The 14,079-nt window shown below is 40.1% G+C and overlaps 2 protein-coding genes and 1 long non-coding RNA gene across 3 annotated transcripts in view; 1 reads left to right on the plus strand and 2 right to left on the minus strand.

Moving 5' to 3' along the window:
• Nucleotides 1-121: 121 nt before the first annotated feature.
• Nucleotides 122-10,759, minus strand: LOC140949199 (uncharacterized). The gene is made up of 5 exons (XM_073398427.1): nt 10,610-10,759; nt 9,567-9,660; nt 7,407-8,622; nt 2,488-2,636; nt 122-240 (listed from the first exon to the last, which is right to left on the minus strand). Exons 1-5 carry the CDS (start codon nt 10,757-10,759, stop codon nt 122-124), a joined length of 1,728 nt encoding a protein of 575 aa, XP_073254528.1.
• Nucleotides 10,760-11,083: 324 nt separating this feature from the next.
• Nucleotides 11,084-14,079, minus strand: part of LOC140948655 (uncharacterized) — a 17,684-nt gene continuing 14,688 nt past the window's right edge. Inside the window, exons 2-4 of the long non-coding RNA XR_012167067.1 lie at nt 11,554-11,630; nt 11,387-11,448; nt 11,084-11,177 (exon numbers count right to left, since the gene is read on the minus strand). This is a non-coding gene — a long non-coding RNA (uncharacterized lncRNA). The remainder of the gene's footprint in view (nt 11,178-11,386; nt 11,449-11,553; nt 11,631-14,079) is intronic.
• The window catches only part of LOC140948068 (uncharacterized), a gene marked incomplete at its 5' end in the record, with an annotated part of 11,099 nt that continues 10,226 nt past the window's right edge, over nt 13,207-14,079 (plus strand). Inside the window, one exon of the mRNA XM_073397288.1 lies at nt 13,207-14,079. This exon is cut by the window's right edge and continues 1,043 nt beyond it. Within this exon, the coding sequence (XP_073253389.1) occupies nt 13,207-14,079 (873 nt within the window).

Genomic DNA, 14,079 nt, shown 5'->3' on the forward strand with positions numbered 1-14,079 from the left:
ACTGAAAAGCTGAAAGAAAAAGAAAACTCGTCTGGGAGGACGGCAAAGTGGTTTTATTCTCTTTTATCTTGACTACAAGCTACAATTTTTTTTCTTCATGAATTTATCAGTATGTTCCTGATTATTCGATGTATTCTCCAGTCCTTGTTTCGTCTGGAAGTGTTGCTTCAAGAACAGACACTCGCCTTTCTAATGTTTGGGGTTTCGATGGCGGGCCGCATCTCTCTGCTGGGGTGGATTCTGCAAATAAATATAGTTGAAATGTTTTAAATTAATGTTTCCATTATCCCTTATTATCCAAATTCGCTGTCAGTTTGAAGCATTGAAAGCCATAATAACCGAGTTTATTTTGACAAGCCCATTGCATGACGTGCCATATATTACGCGGCTGACTGCAGGCCTATTAGTATGAAGGATGTTTATAACATCAACTTTGTGAAATGAGCTCAGCTACTACGAATCTTGTGTAGATCAGCAACTTAAAGGAATTACAAAGTCCTATACTACTCTTTATTCCTTGTTATGTACACCTTTCAGCTCTTGAATGTTATAGATAGCATTTAATCAAAGTGACGGTGTGGATTCAACCTTGATTCTCACTCAGTTGGACTACCCGTGGTACGAGGTCCCTTTCGGCGCGCTTTTCTCCCCTTCCCCCTCCCCCTCCCCTTTATGTGCCTGCTGGCAGCTTTAGAGTACGAGCAGTCTCTCTTTTTTCTTGGTCCTTCGAGCAAAACGCCCGAGACACGCAAATGACCACGCGCGTGACTAAAGGCGCGAGACGACCTCATTTCTCGCGTCTTGCGGCTTCGCCGCTCAACGCTCGCGCGCGCGTGCACTCCCCTTCTTACTAAATCTGAAGAAAAAGAGAGACTGATCGCAGTCTAGGCTAGCTTTTGCTGTATGATAGAAACTTTCGTTCTTGGACCTTAATCAAAAAGAAAACAAAAACAGCCGTGATAAACATTTTGAATTTTCGCACTTTTAAATAAGCTAGCCGGTTAATGCCAACATCAGCAGTGAAAAGCTGATGCTTTTATTAATTAGCTTTTGCCAAGAGAGGATAAAGGGGACAGAGAAGGCATCCCCCATACGCACCCTATTCCATAGGTAATTCGTCTCGAGTTATTTTTAAGACCTCAGATCCCAAGGGGGATTAGACAACAGCCAATCACATAGTGCGAATGTGTTCGGCGTGGATGACCCACGCTCAGAGCCACGCGTTCTTCACGAATTGACGCTGAAAAAAATGGCGGAAGACGCGGAGAGCGATATTGCTATTTGTTTTGTCGACGAAAACGACTAAAGAGAGATTTCTACTAAAGCAGTGTCAGCGAAATGGAAATTAAAGAAGAATTGCCCTTCCTCTCTTGTATAGAGCTAACAGTACAGCAGGGAAATCCTTAACACACTGAATATTCTCTCAGGATCATTTGTAGACTATTTATAAATTACAGTTTGAAGAGAGCAATTTCTGGTTTGATATTTATTCTTTTATTAGTCTTTATTATTCAACAAAAATAACACTTGGCGTCCTACTTGCTTTATTGTACAAACGACCGGTTTCAATAGACCGGCGAAATTTCTCTTTTATTAAAGCACTGAGGTTACGACAACTTCGAGTTAAACTGATTTCACGGGTTGTCAAAGAGTCCAGCGATTCCCTTTTCCCAGGTGAGCGCTGACTCATTTCGCTTCAATATTCAGAAATGCTCTCGATCTCTTTACGCTTTCATTGCCTTTCGCCCGACATGTTTTGCACGGCGTTTAGTCATGCGAAACCTCCACGAAACATCCACGCAGCGCGCGAGGTAACTTTATCCCGATTCTAAAAATAACTCGAGACGAATTACCTATGTAATAGGGTGTGTATGGGGGATGCCTTCTCTGTCCCCTTTATCCTGTCTTGCTTTTGCCTTATACTGATTCACCGTTAGGAAGTTTCTTAATCTCATTTCTAGATCCCTTGTCAATTTTGTACACAAAAACATGGTTTTGTCATAATCTGTAACGGGTCACTTCCCATCACTTTCTAAATGTATGTTGACTTGCACAATGATACGAAACGTCAAGTTTTTATATAAATGCGAAAGTTCAAAATGTTTATCAGTTCGTGTGTGTTTTTTTATTACTTTTGATGCATTTTGTGTTCCTCAGTCATTTTAAAGGGCTTTGGGTTGGTTTGGCTATTATTATGAAAGTTAAGATAAATAGCAGTCACACCAGGCACAATCGCTTGCGAAAACAACACAGGAACACAAAATACAGCAACTGAAAGCAAGTTTATTGCAAATCCTTGCTACAGAATACGAAGCTAAGATAAGGCGATTTTTTTCCATTTAATTATTTTGCCATCCTTATAAATCACTACATTACACAATATTAGGTGATGAATTAGTTTTAACACCGCTCACATGCATGGTGAGTTTGGGACGCCTGTGTGTGGCTTCATAGCACCTACCTTTGTGATGGACCAAACAGTACTACCCATATCTTTTAGATGGAATAGTCTGTACCAGTGGACTGGGTTACGATTCACGCGGTTGTAAGACTTCGCTTGGTAGCGTTCAGAATACATATCAATCTCATAGTTTTTCCAATCTTCATCATCGCCACAGCCATATTTACACCGGATCCTGTTAAAAAATAATATTATATAATGAACGATTTTTATTTGACCTTGAACGACCCACGAACAAAACCAAGCAACAAATGAACAAGAATAAAGTGAAATTCGCAAGAACCTTAAAAATGATTTCCATATATAAATAGATCCCATCTGCTGTACATTTTTTCATCGTTTTGTCCCTGTTTTCCTAAGGTTTGTTCAACCTTGTTCCAAGTGATGGTCTTCTTCTAGTCGATCGTCGCCGGGAGCGCGAGAAAGAGCTTCGGGGGACGAGTGGGACAGATCCCTGGGAACGAGTTTGCCGATTCGTTGGGTGTGAGCCTTCAATAGTGAACTTACGCAACAGGACGGGAGAGGAAAGAAGACGGCAAACCTTGTGTGACAACCGTGACAACAAATTTGTTTGAAATAACTTTTCGCCAACCATCACTTTCCTTTAAACAGATCTTTTGTAAAAACCAGAAATTATTAATGCTGAGTGAAGATCACGACATAACATGCAAGTTATAGCCCTGTCAAGTTTGTCACACACAAACATTTTGCCGTCCTCTTCTTCCTGCCGTCCTGTTGCGTAAACTCACTAATGTTGTTAGGCTGTTTTTGCGCTGTTCTGACGAAGCCACGGTAATGGCGAAACAGCTTTCTACGGCTAATTCAACCCCGTTCTCTTTTGGGTTCTATCGGTGTCGCGTTTGTGTCTTGCAAAGTTAATTTTTACCCAGTACGATCAGCTTTCCAGATGTACCTACCTCAATAAAAAGTGCTTTGGTAATTGGACATGCACATAGGGTATTTGGGCATACGGAACTCACTGCAAAGATTCGCGGCTCAGACCTTATTCACGATACCCACCATCTACATATGCGCTCTAAAAACTGATAAGGTTAAAGCCATGTCACGTGGTTTCCCAGGGGTTAAACAAGTGAGAAATCCACCGAAAAACAAACTTGTTTATTCTGGACATAGTTAGTAGAGGAGACTGATTAGGAAATCCGACAAACATCAAAGTTTGAAAACCATGGTGCTGTAGGTTATGTTGGAATCTCCCTGATGGTGCACAATCCTTTGTTTTATGTTCACAAATTATGACTGAATGAATTAATGCAATGTTTCTATTGGGCAATAACTTCAAAATGATAGGAATGCTATTGAACGTTGTGTTCGGTCAGGTCCAGAAAGCTAACAAAAACCTATAACAAAGGGTTTCCCAACCATTCCACTTTAATTAACTATGTTCTGGACAACAGAAAAAAGTAACTTTTTAGCGGAGCCTCTGTGCGCGGGAAGCGCGCGCAACGGAGCCCCATAGCTAATAGAAAATGGAAACCTATCCACGCGAGAAAATTTGGTTATACACGTCAGCCTAAGCTCGCCCGTACGTACGAACGGACTGCCGGCAGGGAGGTGCTAAGTAGACACTGCAGAGGTGGGGGCGGGGAATCCAAGACATGCAGCTTGCGTTTGTTTAGGCGAAATGTTAGGCAGTTCACATAGAGACAGTCAATGGCGTTTTTCCATTATTAAAAAAATATATTGAATTTCGTCCATTTCACTTACAACAAAAAACTTTGAAAACTATTATTTTAAGGATCTGCTTTTAGCTTGGTCACGCTTTTTAAAAAATTCACACCAAGAGCCATTATGGCTCTTGTTTACACATAACTGTTCCATTCCGGGCCTGATAGAAGAAAACATAATGAGCGAATAAAAAAGTCGACCAGGTTTTTCTTTTAAATATCTCTCATTAAATTAGGGAGCTTTAGCAACGCCGACGGCGTCGGCAACGAGAACGTCAAAAAGCAAAAGGTTTGTTAAACAAAACAACAACTTTGCACATGCAATACGCTTTTTGTACATTTCTTTGTCGTCACTGCACGACTTCGACGTGAAAATAGGACAATCACATGACGCCCGGTCGTCGATGCAAAAGTTCCATATTGACTCTAGAAATCGTAAACAGATAATTCGCTGCTACCGAAAAGTATTGTACTTTCAAAAGACTTTTATCTTGATGGGAGAGTTTTCAATTTGAGGTGGTTTTTTTTTAATACTATTCTTAATATTCTTAATCGCCCAGCTCAATCCTCTCAATCCTAAGCCGCAAGGTTCCGGCTTCATTATGGGTATTATTAACTTTATGCCTACCAGTTACCGCCCTTGACAATTAAAAAGGCAACTACTGCACCGGTTATTGATCCATTTCCGGATTCACCAGCTATTCTAAAAAGTAATAATTTGGATCCAATTCTTGATGCTTCCTCACAACAAATCTACCGGCTTTTCCTGGACAAAAAGCAAAACAACGTCTACTGCTACATGAGAATCTTAGGCCTAATCGAGGAGTGTGGATCCCCGTTGCTTAGGAGAAAAGTTCGCTGCAAAGTATCCGAACACAGATATTGAGAGGAAAAGTGTTTATTCGCTATCCTTCCGCAAGACATTAGAATCTGAACTTAGAGAATTTCAGTTTAAAATATTAAATTTGTATTGTCTTTATAAACGAGAAAGTTTTTCGTTTCGGCATGGCTGATTCGCCGACCTGTGCTTACTGCCATTTACTCTTTTCCTCTAAGGTATCATCTGATTTTTCAGGAAACATTGTCTTGTCCTGGCTGCGTAATTATGACAGTCTTTGTTGAAAACATTAAAGAAGATGTCATTTTTGGTAAGTTCGATGTTGGAGATGATTTCCGCTTGTTTAATCATATTTTGCTTTTGGGTAAGTTTTATATTTATTCTCGGAAATGCCAGAATGTTATACCTCCTCTTCAGGGTTTCATTGCCAGGACAAGACGAATTTAAAATATTAATTGAACTCCATATTGCCAGGAAAAGAGGCAAATTAAACAATCATTTAAAAAAGTGGGAAAAATTAATCAGCGTTTTTTTTTTTTGCGATATATATAAGTGATATTATGACAGGAGCCAATTATGATTAAATTGATCATTAGTGTAAAGTTCAAGGTGAAGAATTTGTATTCCTACATACTAGGAGACTGTATTGCTGTAATAGCTTCTGTGTGTGTTTGCCTATGTATTTAGCTATTTGTACGATGTAAGCGTGATTGATTGATTTTTTTCTTTTTTACTTTTTATGAAAAATGTCGAAAAAATAATAAAATAATCACCCAGCGCCCGCCCCCACCCCCACCCCACCTGTAAAAGAGGAGGATTCTTTTTAAGTCAAGACTGTGATTCCAAATATTGCCCAGTTCTGATAAACTCCTCTAGTTACTTATCAATATACAATTCATAAAATGTATTTCAGTTTGCTTTGATGTTCGTGACAAATTATTTTCAAAGTATTAAACGTAATTGGCCTATGTTGTAATTTCGATTCTTAAAATAGCTTTTGCAATACTGTATGTACTTTAATGGTCATGCAAATAAAGCTCGTTGGTATTGTTGTTGTTGTTAGTTAGTTTGTTATGAGTGCGTTTCTTTGCTAAAGTCCAAGATCAGAACAAAAATCCCGATCATTAGGATTTTTCGTTGAGAAAAGAAACGATTTATCCAAAAAGGGATTATTTTAAATTCATTTCCATAGAAACGACCCACAATATTAACCTGAGATCAGGCTCAATTTTCGTTTCGCTTTGTAAATAACATTCCGGCGCGCAAGGCGAAACGAAAAGAGAGCCTGATAGAAACCATAGGGCGCTTTCCATTCAACTAAAATTCCGGTTTGAAATGTCGGAAACTTCACGTGCTCAATGGAACGGTACATTCCGGTTGCACAGACCCGACCCAAGCCACCGCCTGTTAGTTATTGTGGCTTCGCAGCAGACTCAAAATTACACTCTAAAAGAGAAGCGTAAGTACTGTTTCAAAGAACACTCGACTGTCGAAAAGGGGCGGTGGAAAACTAAAGGCGGAGGAATCCTATTTCGTGTAGAAGGCCTATGAATGCAAGTGAAGGTAAAAAATTATCGTGAATTGAAGCGATACGTTTCTCAGAATATTCGAACGATTCCAAGCAATTCCTGGAACTGTACGGTAAATAATTCGGTGTTTTGGCCAAATTTGTATTCATCCAGGCTTTGTTGTATTCATTTCAACTTAACTAATAAATTGCTCTAGTTAAATATCGTGGACAGGTTTCAGGCAATATTTGAGATGTCATGGCTTTACTGTCACAGTACTTCACTTTCCATTGGAAACTACTTGTTCCTGTAAGCAGGATACAAAAGAGCGGTACTGGGGACAACAATTTTGGCAAATGGAAAGGGACATTTCGGTCCGACCGACCGAAATGACCAGACCGGTCACAGTGGACCATCTTCAAAGCTGGTCACGAATATTCTGGTCGGACCAAACCGAAATGGTCCGTACCATTTGATGAACCAACTGAAATTTCCGGAATTTTGGGTTGAATGGAAAGCGCCCCACGATTGCTCGTATTGGCCAATATTGTCAATATTGTCACTGTTTCCCTACTGAAATAGCACGTGTCATCGCTTTTATCCCATCAATCCTAGAGAGCGTACAAAGATGGCGGGTATAGTAATGCCCAGAGCAAACTTCATTGAATTAGAGGAGGAAAAGTATCTACCCACAAGCAGCAATATCGAGGTGGCTATTGTGATACCACAACAGTACCAAACGTGAAAAAATGTACTAGCTAACTTACTCGCGTCCGACCTCCTCGAACGCACCTGTATTCACTATATGATCAAGTGATGTCTTCGTAGTTCTGACTTTCAGAGAAAAAAAAAAAGGAAACAAGGAAAACTTGATTGTGGAATAGGAATTATATATATATATAAAAAACTCTTACTTCGCATTAGAAGGGCCGTCAATTTCCCAGAGAACTGCGTCGGGCTTAAGTGTCAGCTTGGACTTGGCTTTCAGCCAAAGGAATCCCCCTCTGTATGTGTCGAATGACAAATACTTTCCACAATACCGGGCACTAGTAGAGCAATCTTCTTTGTTAACAACTGTGTAGAGGTTATTACCATGAGGGACAAGTTTCCAGTGGCAACCTGATCCAGTTGCGGCGATGTAGGGATGGTTTTCTGTCACAAAATCTTCTGGATGTTCTCTCGCTTCAACTGGATAATTAGACCCTCGTGGCGTCAGACACCGGATTCCGGCCATGGAACGATCGTAATCTGGTACCTTTAAAACCTTTGTCAAATACGAATCTGTCACTGGGTTCAAGTCGGGGTCATAGTAAACCAGTGCCATCTTTCCGGCGTTACCTTCGTGAAGGAATTTTAGGAGGGACTTTTCGTATTCACGAAACATTTCCTGAACAGATATCATGCCATCTCGAATTCTTTTATGGCTCGCTGGCATCAAAAAAGCCATTTCCTGTAAAGTTATGTCTTTTAGAACGGCCATGGTTGTATAAAGCTCGATGTATTTCAAGATTTGTTTGGCATCGTTAGCGTTTTTCCTGTTGGCCTCAAGAAGACGATCTATTTCGGCTGCCAATATTTCCATGAAGGGAACTCCAGTTGCCATTGGCACATGTGTCTCAATCGACCTTACCTCGTGGTCCTCAAGTTCTCTGCCATCACTAGCAAAGCTATCTAAATATGCCTTGGAAACGTAGAACAGCTGAATGGTTGCTTGAGCCCGATTAATGAGATCATTCTGGCGACTTTTTTCCAATGCCTTCTCTATTTTTTCTTCCACAATTTTTCCGATAGATTTCTTTATCGGTGCTCCCTCCCCAAAAAGACTAAAAAGCCCAGACGCGAAGTTCGAAAATGAGGAAAGAAATGCGCCATGGGGACCGGCAACTGGCGCCATCTTTGACAACATGTCGAGTGCCCCGAGTATAGCAGCCATTTGATCGTCTCCCGTGTTGGTAAAACTTTCAATGTTCGAGGCAGCTGACTGTAAAACCTTCCTCAATTTCACTTGACTTTCCAGCGGGAGCTCATTCCAATTTTCCTTTAGCTCAGTTAGACCCTTCGTAGCCCCTGTTGCTTGTGTGCCTAACTGACCAAAGGAGTTGATCAATGTGTCGACATCGGCGGTTGGAACTGATGAAGAGCAAAACACAAATAGCATCATCCAAAACTATGATATAATGTTTAGTTAAAGGACTATAAAATTGTTCATTTGACAAAACCTTTGAGTGTGGCTGAGAATAGAAACAGATAGACGGGAAAAAGCAGAAAAAAGGGGGCCGGAGTACTGAAATGTATGGGGGCAAGCAAAAGGGGAGCGTTGGTGATTAAGAATAAAGTACAAACAGCATTTAAAGATGGTAACTGACGTCAGCAGTAAGTGCTTTTAGCTTCGCTGTCCATATATTGAACAGACCGACCACGTGCGCTAATACACGAGTACTAATACAATACAGTTGATTCCTAAATGGTAACTGATCTAACTAGACCTCAATCGCTCGTTTTCAGACAAAATATTTTTTTGAATTCTGTAGAAGCATTGCAATCGAGTCAAAGAAGGCTAATTAACATAATGTTCAAGTGAAAGAAAAGTAATTTGCCACCATTGGAACCATGGTTTGCATGTATTACTTTTGAGTTCATTTTTTTCTTTATCTCGGTATCATAACACTATCATCAGTGAACTATTTTTCAACAGTTTAATTTTGAACCTTTCTGCTTTAGAGTGGTTTTCGTTTGAGTGTCGTAAAACCAAAACCAAAGTAATTACTCTGGCCAATCACATAGGACACAGACAATACATTGAACCAATCAAAACTCGAAGTAATTACATGTGGCTGACGCAAAGCGCGGGAAAATGCATGCGAGCGCGTCACAATTGGCTTTGGTTTTACTTCTGATTGGATGAAAAGGTGGCGCGAATCTTTTAAGCCAATCGCATCGTGTAGAAAGTGCAAAACCAATTACTTTTCGACACTCAAATGAAAACCGCTCTAAAAGGACAAAATGTTTTGACTGTTTTGGTTTCACGATTTTTATCACCTTTATTTGGGTTAATATTCGTAATTAAAACATACGCTCATTTTCCGACTGAGAGTCTGACGAGACGTTTCCTACAATCAAATCATTTTGCTTTTCCTTCGATCTTGCTGCTGCCTGTAAAGCTTTTCCCTGCAAAGAAAAACAACATCGTTCGGCAAGTGAACTATAAGCAGCAGACATAAGGAGAAAAATAAGGAGAAAATAAGGAGCGAAAATAAGGAGCGAAAATAAGGAGCGAAAATAAGGCGCGCGCAAATGGGGTAGTGACGGGAAACCGCCCATCCTCTCCCCAGCTTCACGCGTTTTTCGCATCACTCTACAGTGAACGACTGACTGGACTACCGCAGAAAATACTTTTAATCCGACTTTAAATTGAAAAGGAAAGTAGCTTCTGCTCTGCTCGAAGGGTATTTGGCTGACGGACCATAATTTGCTCCTGGACTATAAAAGGAAAACATGAAATTCGGTTGATTCAAAAGTAGCACGACTTACCTTTAAATGTGGTACTACTGGCGTGCGAAGCTCATTAAGCCGCTTCCGTTTACTTTTAGTTGAGAAATTATTGTAAGTAACCTTATTCCTACCTCTCAAGATCTTCTTGCTAGAATTTTTAACTATCTTATTGATAAGTAGGTTGAGTATGATCGTCCAGGTGAACGTGGTCCTGAATAGGACTGTTGTTGTTGACAGTGACTGACGTTCAACCGGACGATCATACTCAACCTACTTGTGAAATGACTCCTGGGCGGGTTCAAACCTTTCACAGTTTTATCTTATTAATGTTACACGTTATATTATATGGACTGTCTGCAATATATATACAAATTCGTGAGAATCGAACTCAGTGTTAATCTCCAGAACAATATTCTCCTCTACTTATTAAGGGGGTTTTGAATATTGAACACTTCGTTTACTCTTATTACAAGTAAAAAGATTTAGACACCTTTTCACAGTCTAGGGCCCGCAATGATCTCTCAGCAGTAATCATCTAGTACAGTTGTTGTAAATTTAGCCCTTTACTCGTCTAGTCGTTACTCTATAACATCCTGGTTTTCATCAGTTAGTCTCCCATACCAACTTGCATCATCAGTTGTTCATAACAATTGAAAATAAATGGGAAGGAAAGTCTCCCTTCTCTCAGTTGACAAGGAGAAAAAATGACCGTTCGTGGTCCTATGGTTATGCCATGCTGATGAGCCAGGGCGAGACGACTGTCCATGGCTGCCATGCACTGCTTGGATGATATAGCTGTGCTCACGGATAGGTACTTAGCATGGTGTATGGGTGCCCCTACCTTGCTTACAGTTTGTCTCAACAGTTTTTTGGCACCACTGAAGTAAATTCCCAGACTAAATCAAAAGCGTTCTACAATCGTGCTAGTCTGCAAAAACAGCCAACAGTTCATGGCGCCTCTACTGAGTGGCGCTGCGAGACATCGTGGTGTTAGAGCCCTGCTGTGTTAGCTTACATTCGAGCCCACTTTGCACGGAAGTAGTGCGACGTCAAAAAACGAGATTTATTGATGGTTCGTCTTATCTTGAAACTGATTGTATTACCTGTTTTAAAAGTTTCTTAAGCCAGTCTGGTAGTTCTTCTTCACCATTATTATCGTCCTCCATGCTTGACTTTGTAATTCCAGGTTTTTTCTACGAACAAGGAATCATTGAATTTATTATTTTACAGCTCCCTCTCCCGGGCTCCCTCTTCGAGGAGTCAAGTTGAGTAGTGCTCGGCAATCTCAGATTGGTTGTCTAATTTCTGTGGGAGCTCCATAACACGTATATTAAATTAAACAAATAACGGACAATTGAAAGAAATTGAAATTACTGGCTTTACTAATGTAACCTCTGATTACCGCAAAGTCCTTGATATTTTCCTCTGGGATTGTAGCTTGCTTGCCTTTTTTGGTGCCTTTTCCTGGAAATTCATCAAAACAAAAAAAAGGGCAAAAAGCAAAAGATTAAAACATATCACCTTTAGTACTTGTAGTATAATTTTATTTATCAGCGTGAAACAACTTACCTTGGCATTCGATGACCATGATCGAAACCAGAAGAAATGGCAGCAAAATCAACGCAATCTTCATGATTTTGAAATCACTTTAAAAAAGAAATCAAAATTTGATTACTACATGGCTCGGTCACTTTCAAGCATGCCCATTCTTTAGGCATTTGTGGAGGGTTCCCAGGGGCAACAGGGGTCTTTTTTGCATGAGCATGCGCGACCGCTGACTTGTCAAAGAGCACGCGACTAGTGACAGCGACCGTGCTGAATAGTCATAGGAACCAAATTGTTCACTTTGAAAGCTTGCTTGAGATTGAAATGGTAGCAGGAACTTAGGAAAGACCTTCGTTGTACAAAATAAGTAAAGATCTGTTGATTTAAAGTGGAGACTGATGCGCTGAACGAGGTGAAAGAGCAAGTTTCTCAAGGATGTCTGACACGAACATGGCTGCCTTTTGTTGTTTGGCGCTCGACTCGTGTCTTGATTCCCCTTTAAGAACCGCAAAGTTTGGCATAGAATGCATTGCTGATGCGTAGCTATTGAGCAAAATGTTCTTTATTTAGTGTTTGTCTATAAATCGGATGTAAATCAGTTTCTCGATGCCGTAGAGGATTCCTGTCAATAATTTGCTAATAGCTGATTTAGCCATATTTCGGGAGTGGATTAATAACGATCAGCGGGCGACTACCACGCCGTTTTCAGTTGGAATAGAAAGTTTTTGCCTTAAGTATTTTAGCGATACAAAGTTTGTTTACAGGAAAATTGTAGAACTTCTAGTTTTTGCGTGGACTAACATTGTAACGCATCTTTTACAGGAATTTGCTTTTAGCCAGAACTTAAATGTTCTAATGATTTTTAACTTTTGGTCGGGATTACATGTTTACTGTACTTCTTGGGAAACCTAACCGTTTGTTTCATCAAAATCGGTCACAAGATTGGACTTTAATTTCGGTCCTATTGAATGCAGTTTTGACTGTGTCTCATTGATATTCATTTTTTTTATTGTTCGACACATACAGAGTGACTACCACCAACATCTCACCAGGTGACTAATCTACGTCTCGTGTACTCTTAATTTTGTAGCTTTAAAGTGTTGGGAAAATTGTAGAACATATATTAATTTACTGCTGAACTGAACATCGGCTTTCGCGCACTTCGAACCCACTCGCTGAAATTTGCTATGTTTTTTTTTTTTAATATTTCTCTTCCCTTCCCATTTCAAAACAAAGAAAATTGAAAGTGTTTACTTGCATCAACAAACGTTCCTGCACTTTGTTTAGACTTTGATGAGGTCAGCGCAATTCTCCAGGCACTACATATACGTGCGCTGTTGTCCAGGTCAAGTGGCGAGATGAAATTTGATAGTCGCTCGTGTATGTTAAAGCCGGTCTCCTTCGCTTTTGTTAAGACCATGTTAGAGTTTTTTTTGCAAACTACACATTTTGTTAAATCACGAGCACATTCGCCAAGACCAACGAGCAAAATAATCGCTATGATAGCTTTGAGACGCGCCATTTTGATGAAGGCAAACCCTGTGGTGAGCCTCCATGCACATCGCATGTTCAGCGGTCGCGCATGCTCATGCAAAAAAGACCCCTGTTCTCAGGGGCAGTGCGCTCGTGGGCTCGGAGAGTACTCCCGCGAATAAATTAGATGAATGTAATTGACCTATTCGCCGTTCGTTTAATTCAGAGCGTAATCGCGACCTTGGAAATCTAATCGTTTCTCATGAACTTCTCCCGTCTAAACGAGGCTTTAAATTAGCCTCGCTAAATATTAATAGTCTATCTGCACACATTGACGAACTAAGAATTTTGCTTTCCGACAGACCTATCGATATCTTAGCCATAAACGAATCTAAATTGGATGACACAATAAGCGATAATGAAATTCATATTTCTGGCTATGAATCTATTCGTAGCGATCGCTCTACCAACGGTAGGTCTGGAGGGGGTGTTTGTTTTTTTATTCGTTCCGAAATCAATTATTCTGTTCGCTCTGACCTAATATGTGAACACTTAGAAAGTCTGACTGTCGAAATCAAGAAACCCAGATCAAGGCCTTTTGCCGTTATGACCTGGTATAGACCCCCTGCTTCTTCTATTGATATTTTTAAACCATTTGAAGAACTTATTGGAAAACTAGACTCTGAAAATATCGAATATTACGTCTTAGGAGATCTGAATTGTAATATGGCCGCGCCTAAGTTTGACAACAGTACAAATATCTTATCTAATATTGCTGAAGTTTACGGCCTTGATCAGTTAATAACCGAATATACTAGAATTACCGACAAATCATCTACTCTAATTGATCTAATTTTTACAAATACTCCAGATAGGGTCGTCTGTTCAGGGGTCTCACATATAGGCATCAGCGACCACAGTTTAGTTTACGCCTTTCGTAAAGTTTCTATAGAATCGACAACGTATAAGCATACTACCCTGAGATATAGGAAATTTAAGAATTTTAACTCTGATCACTTTCGCAACGATATATGTCAACAAGATTGGAGTAACATCGAAAATTATTCTGATCCTAAT

Source organism: Porites lutea, chromosome 9 (genome assembly GCF_958299795.1).
Source record: "Porites lutea chromosome 9, jaPorLute2.1, whole genome shotgun sequence".
NCBI classification, from domain to species: Eukaryota; Metazoa; Cnidaria; class Anthozoa; order Scleractinia; family Poritidae; genus Porites; species Porites lutea.

What these genes read in the sequence shown, in the direction of transcription:
- LOC140949199 (XM_073398427.1), bottom strand. Translation starts at nt 10,759, where the DNA reads ATGGCAGCCATGGACAGTCGTCTCGCCCTGGCTCATCAGCATGGCATA. An exon ending in ATGAACAACTGATGATGCAA is followed by an intron (nt 9,661 to 10,609) that starts GTTGGTATGGGA and finishes TTTTCTTTGCAG; the next exon opens with GGAAAAGCTTTACAGGCAGC. An exon ending in CTCTCAGTCGGAAAATGAGC is followed by an intron (nt 8,623 to 9,566) that starts GTATGTTTTAAT and finishes GCTCTTCATCAG; the next exon opens with TTCCAACCGCCGATGTCGAC.